Source organism: Cetorhinus maximus, chromosome 9 (genome assembly GCF_964194155.1).
Source record: "Cetorhinus maximus chromosome 9, sCetMax3.hap1.1, whole genome shotgun sequence".
Classification (NCBI taxonomy): domain Eukaryota; kingdom Metazoa; phylum Chordata; class Chondrichthyes; order Lamniformes; family Cetorhinidae; genus Cetorhinus; species Cetorhinus maximus.
This window is the reverse complement of record NC_135887.1, coordinates 99,356,569-99,369,878: the sequence shown is the minus strand read 5'-3', so window position 1 is coordinate 99,369,878 and position 13,310 is coordinate 99,356,569. Positions and strand designations below refer to the sequence as shown.

The 13,310-nt window shown below is 44.5% G+C and overlaps 1 protein-coding gene across 3 annotated transcripts in view; it reads left to right on the top strand.

Moving 5' to 3' along the window:
• Window positions 1-13,310, top strand: part of swap70b (switching B cell complex subunit SWAP70b) — a 141,609-nt gene that overhangs the window by 96,627 nt on the left and 31,672 nt on the right. For all 3 annotated transcript variants that reach the window (XM_078549193.1, XM_078549195.1, XM_078549194.1), the window contains one exon: window positions 12,574-12,681. In XM_078549193.1, coding sequence (XP_078405319.1) covers window positions 12,574-12,681 — 108 coding nt within the window. The remainder of the gene's footprint in view (window positions 1-12,573; window positions 12,682-13,310) is intronic.

The following is a 13,310-nucleotide window of genomic DNA, read 5'->3' as shown; positions in this document are numbered from 1 at the left end:
CTTGATTAATCTGCGTCCTTCTAACTGCTGATAAATGTTGTCCTTCAGAATTTATCTTAATAACTTGCTCACCGCCTAGGTTAGGCTGACAGGAGTGTAATTACTTGGTCTATCCCTTTCTCTCTTTTAAAATAATGATACGATAACACTAAATCTGTAGCCAGAGAAGATTGGAAAATGTTGGTCAGAGTCTTCCTTGCACCTCTTAACATATTGGTGTACATTTCTTCTGGATGTGGCAATTTATCTGCGTTCAAAGATGCTAAACCCCTTATTTTCTCTCACTATACTTATCCCATCCAATATTTCACACACCACCTTAACTATATCTGTATCACACCCCTCTTTCATGAAGACAGCAACCTATATTTATGTAGTGCTTTTAATTTAATAAAATATCCCAAAGCACTACACAGGAGCATTAAAAACAAAAAATGACACCGAGCCACGTGAGATGTTGGGTCAAAGCTTGGTCAAAGGGGGTAGGTTTTAAGAAGTGTGTAAAGGACAAAAGCGAGGTAGAGAGGCAAAGAGGTATGGAATTCCATCTCTTCGAGCCTGAACAACTGAAGGAGCAATTAAAATTGGGGGTACTCGAGAGGCCAGAATTATAGAAGGATGGCCATTTTGGAGAGTTGTAGGGCTGAAGGAGTTGACACAGATGGGAGGAGGCATACCCTGGAAGGATTTGAAAATGAGGATGAAAATTTTAAACTCAATACATTGTTTGACTAGGAGCTAAAGTAAGTCAGCGAGCACAGGGATGATAGGTGAAATGGGTTAGTGCGAGTTAAGATGTGGGCAGCAGAGCTTTGGATGACCTCAAGTTTACGGAGGATAGAATGTGGGAGGCCAGCCAGGAATGCATTGGAATAGTTGAGTCAAAAGCTAATGAAGGCAGGAATGATGGTTTCAGCAGCAGATGAACTGAGATAGGGACGAAGTCGAGCAATATTACAGTGGTGTGAATATGAGGTTGGAAGCTCATCTTGGGGTCAAATGTGACACCAAGGTTGTGAACAGACTGGCTTAATGAGACTGTTGCCGAGGAGAGGGCTGGTAGCTAGGGAACAGAGTTTGGAGCAAAGACTAAAAATGATGGCTTCAGTTTTACCAGTAAAGACACACAAAGAACCATTTCTTAAGAACATGCCCATGTCTTCTGCCTTTGCATACAGATTACTTCTTCAATTGGCCCTTCTCTTTGCTCAGTTATCCCCTTGCTCTTTATGTATTTAGTAAACATCTCAGATTTTCCTTGCCAATATTTTTTCTTGCCATCTCTTTGCTTTCCTAATTTCCCTTCTAATTTCAGTGTTCACTTTCTATGTTACGCTAGGCTTTTTTGCAATATCAATCTCTCAATATCTGACAATAGCTTCCCTTTTTTGCATTATCCTAGTCTGCATGCTCCTTGATATCTGGGAGCTCTAGATTTGGGAATACCACCTTTTTCTTTATGGGGAATATATTCATTCTGAGCCCTTTCTATCTCCTTGAATATCTCCCATTGCTCTGATCTGATTTACCTTCAAGTTCCTAGTCAAGGCCCAGGAGAGGAGGATGCCCAGGCGTCAAACATAGGTCCCATGCCTTCAGGGGAATCTTTGCTCAATTGGCAGATCTGCCTTTACCAGCAGTACTGCCCCTCTCTCAAGTGGCCCCTCATGCCTCAACGTGCTCGCACATAGGTGTCTGGTGGGTGCTCTGCTCTGGGGCAACGCTCTGTAGTATAAAGGGTTTTTGGAGCGAGAGCCCAAGTCCATGCGTCCAATTGTTTTGATAGCCAGTGTGCATTCAGGGTGATGTAGTCCGCCCCTGACACGGCTCTCGCCCTCCTGCACAGGCTTTGGCCCATTAAAGGGAGTCAAGATGGTGGAGCAGGCCCGGACACCAGGAGGAGCGGCGGTTGCAGCAACAATGACCCAGGACAGCTGGAGTGTTAGACAGGGCCGAGAGGAAGCGCATCTTGCTACCTTCACAGCCGTCATGAGCTCCTCCTCAGCGGAAAAATTTCCAAACTTCCAGAGAGGAGTGGGTGACCGAAAACCCTGAGACTGGGAGTGAGACGCGTGCACGCGCACACACGCACACACACACACATACATTACACACACACATACCGCCATCTTCCTCCTACCTCCCCAAAAACCCGTCCGCACAGCATCTGGGAGAGGAGGAAAACCCTGGCTGAAAGGCAACCTGCTTCCAACCTTCACTTTCGTATGAATTTCGCCGAGGCCAGCTCAGAGCGTGTGCTACCAGAGGCAAATGCAAGATTGGTGTTAGTTAAACCCAACTCCTTAGCTCAACCTGGTGACTAGGACTTGGGGCCTAGTCTGTCTCTCTCTAGTTTTACTTTTTTTAACTGAAAAGGCAAAACAGGTTTTATTACTTAACTCTGCTGCTTGACACATTTTTATGGTCATTTTTATTAATTGCTCATTTTTAAATGATCAATTCATTGCTTTGACGTTTTTTTTTGCTCAGCAAGTTGTTTATGTTTTCTTCATACTTTACCTTTTTGTTTTGAATGTCATGTTTAATGTTGTGCCAAACTAGATCTTGGGCCATCTGCAGCTGGGCTTCTTGCTGAAGGGGAATGAGAGGTTCACAAGAATTCTGATTGCTTTTTGGAGATCTGGAAAAATGGATTATTTTTGCTCCAATAGAAATTGCAAGTGTTGGAAATGCTCAGCACATCTGACAGCATCTGTGCAGAAACAGATGTCAATGACCCTTCATCAGAACTAGTGAAGATCATGAACCTGAAACATTGATTCTGTTTCTCTCTATACTGCCTGGTTTGCTGAATATTTCCAGAACTTTCTGATTATATTCCAGATTTCCAACAACTGCTGTGCTTTGCTTCTCCTATTATATGCTCTATGCTGGGCATTTATAAGTGTTGTTAGTTTCAATTTAAAATGAGAAAATATTTATCACTCAATGCAAAGTGTAATTTTTCTGTTAACAAAGCTCACTTGTGTGAATAAAAATAACACATTATTGCAGATGAATTGATTGGTGCTAATTTACTGGAAGGATTTGCCATTTTTTAACTTGGAAGTGAAACCAGAAGTCATGCTCCAATATATCACTGCTAGTGCTAGGTAGTCTCATTTGTACATAGGATTGTTGTATGTGATCCTTATGTGGTTCAAGTCTTTTGGATGTTGCTGTCTGGATATTGCATAAGGCCAAGTTCAAAGAAGTAGAGCTGGCTGCATAATATGAATGACCAAGTTGTGTGTAATTGTCTGACAAAGCAGTGGTTGTAAAGTAAATCATACTGAAACCTGAGCTTTCAATGGGCTTTATAAATAGAGGCATAAAGTACAAAAGGCAAGAAGTTCTGATAAACATACATAAAACAGTTTGACCCCACTGTGACTATGGTTCCCAATTCTGGGCACCCAAAGGATGTGAAGGGGAGGGTGGGGGAAGGGGCCCAGAAACAGAAGAAGCACAAGGGCCCATGATTTCTCTCCCTGGCCCTGTTCCTAGTTCATTTTTGCCAAATCACATCTCAGTTTAGTAAAATTGACATTTCCCCAGTTAGTCAATTGGTAGTATAGAACTTGAGTATTGCTGAAAGAAGAGACATGCCGAAGCTTTTTGTCTTGCACCTATCAGGACACTTGCAAGAATACCAATATAAGGGGAAAACAGCAACTTATACTGTATGTGAAAAGAGTGCTGAATGGTTGCCAAGTGGACCCTCGGAGCCCTGCAGATTTCTTCTCTTCGAGTGCTTATGTATTTCTCTTTAGAAAACCATTATTGAATCTGCCTCCATTATACTCAGGCAATAAATTCCAGGTCCTAACCACTCGTGTTTAAAAAAAAGTTTTTTCTCATGTACGCCATTGGTTCTTTTGTTTATCACCTTAAATCTCTCTGGTTCTTGAACCTTCCACTAATGGGAAGAGTTTCTCTCAATCTACTCTGTCTAGGCCCTTCGTGATTTCAAACACCTCTATCAAGTCTCCTCTCCACTTTCTTTTCTGTAAGGAGAACAATTCCAGCTTCTCCAATTTATCCATGTAACTGAAATCCCTCGTACCGCGAACCATTTTCGGAAATCTTTTCCGCACCCTGTCTAAAGCCTTTGTATCATTAGACAGTCCTTTGAGTGTATGACCTCTCCTCATGGCTGAGATTTAGCCAAGATTGTAAGCCCCCTCCCCACCCCACCACATCCAGCCCCCAGCTCCATCTTATCCCCCTTTATCTCACCTAAAAACCCTGTAGCCAGGACTGTTGCTTTGCCATTCTTGCCCTCCTTTAAGCCATGTTTCAATGATAACCCCAATATTATGCTCCCTACTGCCTATCTGCGCCCTCAGCTAATCTGTCTTATTGACTAGACTCCTTCCATTGAAGTATATATCGTTAAGCATTGCCAAAATCCTTTGTTGCCTATTTTCTAACCTTTCTCTCCCCTGCCTTCCATGTTTGCTTACTAATTTCCAGCCTCCATTTCCAGCTTTGTTATTGGCCTTTCTGAATCTACGCTATGCTTTCCACCCCACCACCAAGTCAGTTCAAAACCTCTCCCAAATGCACTGGGAAACCTCTTTGTGACAACATTGGTCCTGGCCCTGTTGCGGTGCAACCACCCAGCATATAAAGGTCCCACATTCCCCCAGAACTGGTCTTAATGCCCCCGGAATCTAAAGCCCTCCCTCCTGCATAATCTCTGCAGCGACATGTATGTCTGCTCTATGCTCCTATTTCTGTACTCACTAGCGTGTGACACGGAATAATCCTGAGATAAAAACAGAAAATGCTGTAAATATTCAGCAGGCCCAGCAGCACCTATGGAGCGAGAAACAAAGTTAATGTTTCAGATCGATGACTTTTCTTCAGAACTGCTGAGTATTTCCAGTTTTTATTTCAGATTCCCAGCAGCCACAGTATTTTGCTTTTGTAACCTGGAGAGTGCCACCTTTCAGGGTTCTGTTTATTACTTTCTTTCTTAGCTCCCTGAAATCTGCCTTCAGTACCTCATGCCTTTTTCGACCGATGTCATTAGCAACAATACAGACCACAACGTCTGGCTGTTCACTCTCCCGCCTCAGAATGTTCAGTTACTCAATGGCATCATTGACCCTAGCACTGGGAAGGCAACGTACCATGCTGGAACTGTGCTTGCGTCCACGTGTTTGCCCTAAATATCCAATTGGCCATCACTGTTGTTTGTCTAACCACCTCTCGGCACCCCCATATGCAGCTGAATCACCCATAGTACTGTGTGCTTGGCTCTGGTTGTATTTCTTGTGCAACCATCATTCTCACCAGTATTTAGAGACCAAGATACACTCAGAGGCTGCTGACCTACCTGTCAGGTCCTCCTTGTCTGTCTGGCAGTCACCCATTCCCTTGCTGCCTGCACATTCTTAAACTGTAGAGAGGGCACCTCTAGTGCTATCCACATGGAACAGGATTTTCCAGCCCTGCCCACCGCCAGGATTGTCCGGTCCCGCCGAAAGTCAGTGGACTTTTGGCTGGGCTGCCGAATCTCCCGCGGCAGGTCCCACCACAGTGGGCTGGAAAGTCCCGGCCATAGCTCTAGGCCTTGTGGAGGGGAGGCAATGGCGTAGTGGTATTGTTGCGGACTAGCAATCCAGAGACCTATGGTAATGCTCTGGAGACTCGGGTTCGAATCCTGCCAAAGCAGATGGTGGAGTTTGAATTCTTGTCACCACGTGCCGCAGATCCAGTCTAGCAGCTAATTCATTTAGGACTCGGCAAGCTCGGTCAGTAGTGGAGCTACTGAACCACTCTTGGTTATGGACATTGAAGTCCCCCACCCAGAGTATACTTTTGCCACAGTCTGATGATGACCATGAAGCCATTATCGAAACCCATATGGTTCACTAATGTCCTTTAGGGAAAGAAATCTGTCGTCCTTACCTGGTCTCGCCTACATGTGACTCCAGATCCACAACAATGTGATTGACTCTTAAAATGCCCCCTGAAATGGCTGAGCAAGCCACTCAGTTGTAACAAACCACTACAAAGTTACTAAAAAGGAATGAAACTGGATGAATCACCTGGCATTGACCTAGGCACCGGAAACGACCACGGCAATCTCAGCCTTGTCGACCCTGCAAAGTCCGCCTTAGTAACAAATAGTGCCAAAACTGGGAGAGCTGTCTCACAGACGAGTCAAGCAACAGCCTGACATATTCATCCTCATGGAATCATACCTTACAGATAATGTCCTATCACCATCCCTGGTTATGTCCCGTCTTACGAGTAGGACAGGCCCAGCAGGGATGGCAGCACAGCGGTATACAGTCAGGAGGGAGTTGCCCTGGGAGTCCTCAACATCGACTCCAGACCCCATGAAGTCTCATGGCACCAGGTCAAACGTGGGCAAGGAAACCTCCTGCTGATTACCACGTACTGCCCTCTCTCAGCTGATGAATCAGTGCTCCTCCATGTTGAACATCAATTGGAGGAAGCACTGAGGGTGGCAAGGATATACTCTGGGTGGGGAACTTCAATGTCCATAACCAAGAGTGGCTCGGTAGCACCACTACCGACCGAGCTGGCCGAGTCCTAAAGGACATAGCTGCTAGACTGGATCTGCGGCAGGTGGTGAAGGAACCAACAAGAGGGAAAAACATACTTGACCTCATCCTCACCAACCTGCCTGCCGCAGGTGCACCTGTCCATGACAGTATCGGTAGGAGTGACCATCGCACAATCATTGTGGAGACGAAGTCCCGCCTTCACATTGAGGATACCCTCCATCGTGTTGTGTGGCACTACCACTGTGCTAAATGGGATAGATTTCGAACAGATCTAGCAAGTCAAGACTGGGCACCATGAGGCACTGTGGGCCATCAGCAGCAGCAGAATTGCACTGAAACACAATCTGTAACCTCATGTCCAGGCATATCCCCCACTCTACCATTACCATCAAACCAGGGGATCAACCCTGGTTCAATGAAGAGTGCAGGAGGGCATGCCAGGAGCAGCACCAGGCATAGCTAAAAATGAGGTGTCAACCTGGTGAAGCTATAACACAGGATTACTTGCATGCCAAACAGCATAAGCAGCAAGTGATAGACAGAACTAAGTGATCCCACAACCAACAGATCAGATCTAAGTTCTGCAGTCCTGCCACATCCAGTCGTAAATGGTGGTGGACAATTAAACAAATATCCCCATCCTCAACGAAGGAGGAGCCCGGCACATTAGTGAAAAAGATAAGGCTGAAGCATTTGCTACAATCTTCAGCCAGAAGTGCTGAGTGGATGATCCATCTCAACCTCCTCCAGAGGTCCCCAGCATCACAGATGCCAGTCTTCAGCCAATTGATTCACTCCACGTGATATCAAGAAATGGCTGATGGCACTGGATACTGCAAAGGCTATGGGGCCTGACAATATTCCAGCAATAGTACTGAAGACTTGTGCTCCAGAATTTGCTGCGCCCCTAGCCAAGCTGTTCCAGTACAGCTACAACACTGACATCTACCTGCCTATGTGGAATATTGCTCAGGTATGTCCTGTACACACACACCAGGACAAATCCAACCCGTCCAATTGCCGCCCCATCAGTCTACTGTTCATCATCAGTAAAGTAATGAAAGGGGTCATCAGCAGTGCTATCAAGCAGCACTTGCTTAGCAATAGCCTGCTCACTGACACCCAGTTTGGGTTCTGCTAGGGCCACTCAGCTCCTGACCTCATCACAGCCTTGGTACAAACATGGACAAAAGAGCTAAACTCCCAAGGTGAGGTGAGAGTGACTGCCTTTGACATCAAGGCCGCTTTTGACAAGAATGTGGCATCAAGGAGCCCTAGCAAAACTGAAGTCAATGGGAATTGGGGTAAACTCTCTGCTGGTTGGAATCATACCTAGCACAAAGGAAGATGGTTGTGCTTGTTGGAAGTCAGTCATTTCAGCTCCAGGACATCACCACAGGAGTTTCTCAGTGTACGTGTCCTCAGCCCAACCATCTTCAGCTGCTTCATAAATGACCTTCCTTCCATCGTAAGGTCAGAAGTGGGGGTGTTCGCTGATGATTGTACAATGTTGACCATTCGCAACTCCTCAGATATTGGAGTCCATGCCCAAATGCAGCAAGACCTGGACAATATCCAGGCTTGGGCTGACAAGTGTCAAGTAACATTCGTGCCACACAAGTGTCAGGCAATGACAATCTCCAACAAGAGAGAATCCAACCATTGGCCCTTGATGTTCAATGGCATTACCATCACTGAATCTCTCACTATCAACATCCTGGGGGTTACCATTGACCAAAAGCTGAACTGGACTTGCCATATAAATACTGTGGCTACAAGAGCAGGTCAGAGGTTAGGAATCGTGCGACGAATAACTCACCACCTGACTCCCAAAAGCCTGTCCACCACCGACAAGGCACAAGTCAGGAGTGTGATGGAATACTCTCCACTTGCCTGGATGAATGCAGCTCCCAGGTGGGAACAGTTTCTCCCTATGTACTCTGTCCAGACCCCTCATGATTTTGAAAACTTCCATCAAGTCTCCTCTTAGCCTCTCTTCTCCAAGGAAAACAGCCCCAACTTCTCCAATCTTTCCTCATAACTGAAGTGTCTCATCCCTGGAACCATTCTTGTAAACCTCTTCTGCACTTTCTCCAATGCATTCACATCCTCCTTATAGACCTCCAGCTGAGGTCTAACCAATGTCCTATGTAAGTTCTTCATAACCTCCCTGCTTTTGTACTGTATGTCCCTATTAATGAAGCCTAGATTACTGTATGCTTTAGAAACAGCTATGTCTACCTGTCCTGCCATTTTCAATGACTTGTGTACATATACACCCAGGTCTCTCTGCTCCTGCACACTCTTTAAAATAATACCCTTTATTTTATACTGGCTCTCCATGTTCTTTGTACCAAAATGTATCACCTCACACTTCTCCACATTGAACTTCATCTGCCACCTATCTGCCCACTCCACCAATGTGTTAATGTCCTATTGAACCATCTCTGTTACCTCTTTCAAAAAAAACTCCAAGTTAGTTAGACACAAACTTCAACAAACGTAACAAATCCAAAAGCTGACTCCTCCACATTTTTCCATGTGACTATTAATTCTATCCCGAATAATTGTTTCTAGAAGTTTCCCCACCACCAAAGTTAAACTGACTGGTCTGTAATTGCAGGGCAGGTCTCTACAACCTTTTTTTAAACAAGGGCGCAATGTTTGCAATTCTCCAGTCCTCCAGCACCTCCACCGAATCCTGGGAACATTGAAAGATTATTGCCAGTGCCTCTGCAATTTCCACTCTCACTTCCTTCAATATTCTTGAATGCATCTCATTGGGTCCTGATGCCTTATCAACTTTAAGTACCGACAGCTTATCTAATACCCCCTCCTTACCAATTTTAAACCCATTCGGTGACTGAATTTCCTCCACTGTCACCATGGCCTCATGGCCTGGGCAGCATCTGCCTCGTAGGTAAAGACAGATGCAAAATATTCATTTAACACCTCAGCCATGCCTCTTGCCTCTATGTAAATCCCCTTTTTGGTCCCTAATCGGCCTTACTCCTCCTTTTACCACCCTTGTACTATTGATGTGCTTATAGAATACTTTGGGATTTCCTTTTATATTAGCTGCCAGTCTTTTTTCATAATCCTTCTTTGCTTCTCGTATTTGCATTTTCACATCCCTTCTGAACCTTCTGTATTCAGCTTGGTTCTCAATTGTATTTGCTACCTGACACCTGTCGTAAGCACACTTTTTCTTCTTTAACTTGATTTCTATCTCCCTTGTCATTCAGGGAGCTCTGGATTTGTTTGTCCTACCCTTCCCTTTTGAGGGAACATAACTTGACTGTGCCCAAACCATCTCCTCTTTGAAGGTAGCCTATTGTTCAGCAACTGTTTTTCCCGCCAACCTTTGGTTCCAGTCTATCAGGCCCAGCTCCGTTCTTGCCCCATTGAAGTCCGCTCTCTGCCAGTTGATTATTTTCAATTTAGATTGACCAATGTCATTTTCCACTGTCATCCTAAACCTTATGGTACAATGATCACTGTCCCCTAAATGTTCCCCCACTGTCACTTGATCTACTTGCCCCACCTCATTCCCAAGAACCAGGACTAGAAGTGCCTCCTTTCTTGTTGGACTGGACACATTCTCCTGAACACAATCTAGGAATGCTTGTCCCTCACTGCCCCTTACACTACCATTATCCCAGTCTATATAAGGGTAATTAAAGTCCCCATTATAACTACTCTGTGATGTTTATACCCAATTTCCTTGCAGATTCGTTCCTCTATATCCCTCCCATTAGCTGGTGGTCTATATATTACCTTGAGCAATGTAGCCACACCCTTCTTATTCCTTAGCCCGAGCCAAATCGAATCTCTCTTTTAATCTTCTGACGCATCCTGTTTCTCCAGTACTGCAATATTCTCCTTAACCAAAAATGCCACCCCTCCTCCTTTTTTCCCTTTCCCATCTTTTCTGAACACCTTGTAACCAGGAATATTTAACACCTAGACCTGCCCTTAAACCAGGTCTCTGTTATCGCCACAACATCATAACCCCACAAGGCATTCTAGGCCTGTAACTCCCCAATTTTACTAACAATACTCTGTGTACTTTCATACATGCAGTGTAACCCTGATTTAGACTTCATTACTTGCTCCCTTACTCCGACTCCATCTGTTAACCCACTATTCTCTATTTTCGTGCTGTCTCTCCCAGAATTCTGTGCACCCTGGTATTACTTTCTAATATTCCCTCCTGGTTCCCACACCCCTGCTGAGTTAATTTAAACCCTCCCCCAATAGCACTAGCAAAATGCCCCGCAAGGTACTCCGTCCCGACTCTGTTCAGATGCAACTTGTACAGGTGCCATCTCCCCCACAGCCTCTCCCAGGAATCTAAAGCCCTCTCTCCACCATCTTTCTAGCCACTTATCTTCGTATTTCTGTACTCACTTGCCCGTGGCACTGGGAGTAATCCGGAGATTACCACTTTAGAGGTCCTGCTTGCCAATTTTCTACCTAGCTCCCTAAATTCCAATTGCAGGACCACCACCAACCCCCCCCACCCCCCAAACCTATGTCATTTGTGCCAATGTGGACCACGACCTGTATTTAATCAATTTAGCTTACTTTGTTTTTTTTAAACATAACTACTCGATCTAATTTAAGTTATAGATATATTAAATGAAATGTCTACCTTCAAATTTACCCCGCTGCCCTCCACTTCGCGATTTGTTTTTCTCTCTCTCCTATACTGTACAACTCTGTGCTGCTTTTGCGGTTCATCTTAAATCCTTGGAAGTGCTCCCTTGGTTCTCGATGCTCTCCCGACTCTCTGAACTCCTGTCCTTTGGATGAGAAGCTAAATCAAGGTCTCTTTGGCCTCTTCAGATGGATGATTGATCAATGACATTTTCTGAAAAGCTGGGGTCATGACCAATCATCCAAGTGTTGTTTACGATGGCTCGAGTGGCACAGAATGGCTGTTGCATTTGCCTCCTTTTCTTCCCTTGTCTAGGTGATACATGAGGCAGACAAAGTACAAATATGCTTATGCCTGTTTCCTTGGCTAGTTTTTCCTGTGCTACTCCACATGGCTGACCAGGAGACACTTCCGCGCTTTCCGCTCACCATTGGCATATCAAAAGGAATTACAGGTTGAATATCAACCTGTTTGGTCATGTTATGAACACATCCTCCCTGGTCAACAAGTATAGGAGTGAACCTTGAACCCAGAGCTTCTAACTCACAGGCAGGGACACTACCTACTGTGCCACAAAAGCTGAATTTGCCACTGCACTGCAAGAAATATTGAACCCTATTGAACTTTCTCCCTTTCTGTCCCATTCCTCTCAGTCGGGCCATAAGCTCTCAAATGTTAAATCAAGGCAAGGCAAGTATTATTGCAGACATTTAGGCTGTAGAGGCTCCAGGAAGCATCTGTTTGGAAGGTTGACAACAGAACCATCTAATTGGTAGATGACTGGACTCTTCAGTCAACTAGTCTCCGGTACAAAAGCCACAAACTGCCGATGTGGGAAATCTGAAAAAAAAAACTATGTTGGAAATACCCTACAGGTCAGGCAGCATCTATGGAGAGAGAAATAGAATTAACATTTCAAAGTCGCTGACCTTTCATCAGAACTGGGAAAAGTTAGAGATGTAACAGGCTTTAACCAAATGCAGAGGCAGGGAAAGGTGAGAGGAAAGGACAAAGGGGGAAGGTCTGATATAGGGTAAAAGGCAGGAATGATTAAGTGACAAAAAGGATGATGCTGCAAGCCAAGAAGAGATGGTAATGGGGCAAGAAAATAAACAAAAGATGGGTCTAGAGGAACTGAAAATGATAAAAACAGAATCATTACCAGCAACTGCTATACACAAAAATGGGAGCAGTGTTTTTGACCTGAAATTGTTGAACTCCACAAGTCTATACCATTCACTTAATAGGAAGTCCTGTTCAGCTGCCACCAAGAATCATGACACACCCTCAAATGAGGATGGAGCACCATACATGGCCAGTGTAATGCAATGAGTTTTGATTGACTCTGTTTGCCTTCTGTTTGTAAAGGAACTGGAGGATGCTGCAAAACAGGCTGCTCTTGAGGAGAAAAAACGTCTGCAGACACAGATGCAGCTGCAAGATCGATTCAGACAGGAGCTGGAGCGAGAAAAAAATGTAAGCACAATGCACTTTATGGTTTGGTTTTGATAATCCTATATGGCCTATTTGCTATTACAATACTTGTAGCATAAGGATGTTTCATAGAAAGGGTTAATGTGGGAGTGGAGAACAATGCCACCCATAATATGGAGTAAAGAGTCACATGACGAGACCTGCATATACAGCAGACAGGCTGGGACATGGAACAGACTTGTGTAGAAGTAAGCATGAAGTTAGCTTCGAGTCTGGGCAATACTTTTTACATATGTATACAGTTATGTGTTATCAATAAACAGCTTCTGTTCAACCTTACAAAGCCTCTGAACCGCTTTGTGAGACCTACTGAACAAACCCTTAAAAAATTACTCGGTGCCGTTTTAATATGATTGCTTTTTGTTTACGTTTGACTAAGAGGAATATGATGTGCATTGTTTTTCTGTGGTTAATTTTGTACAGAAGCCAATCATTAATCCGTTACAGCATCTTTGTACAAGTGCCTCTCAGCTGGTATACTAACTGTGTAGCGAACTAGTTATATAAAAAAAAATGTTTACATTGCAGAGCATAGCCAGTTGCAGGCTTATAGCTCTCCCTCTGTGGGTTATAGAAGTCAGCATGTTTATGGGTCCATGAATTCAGATTAA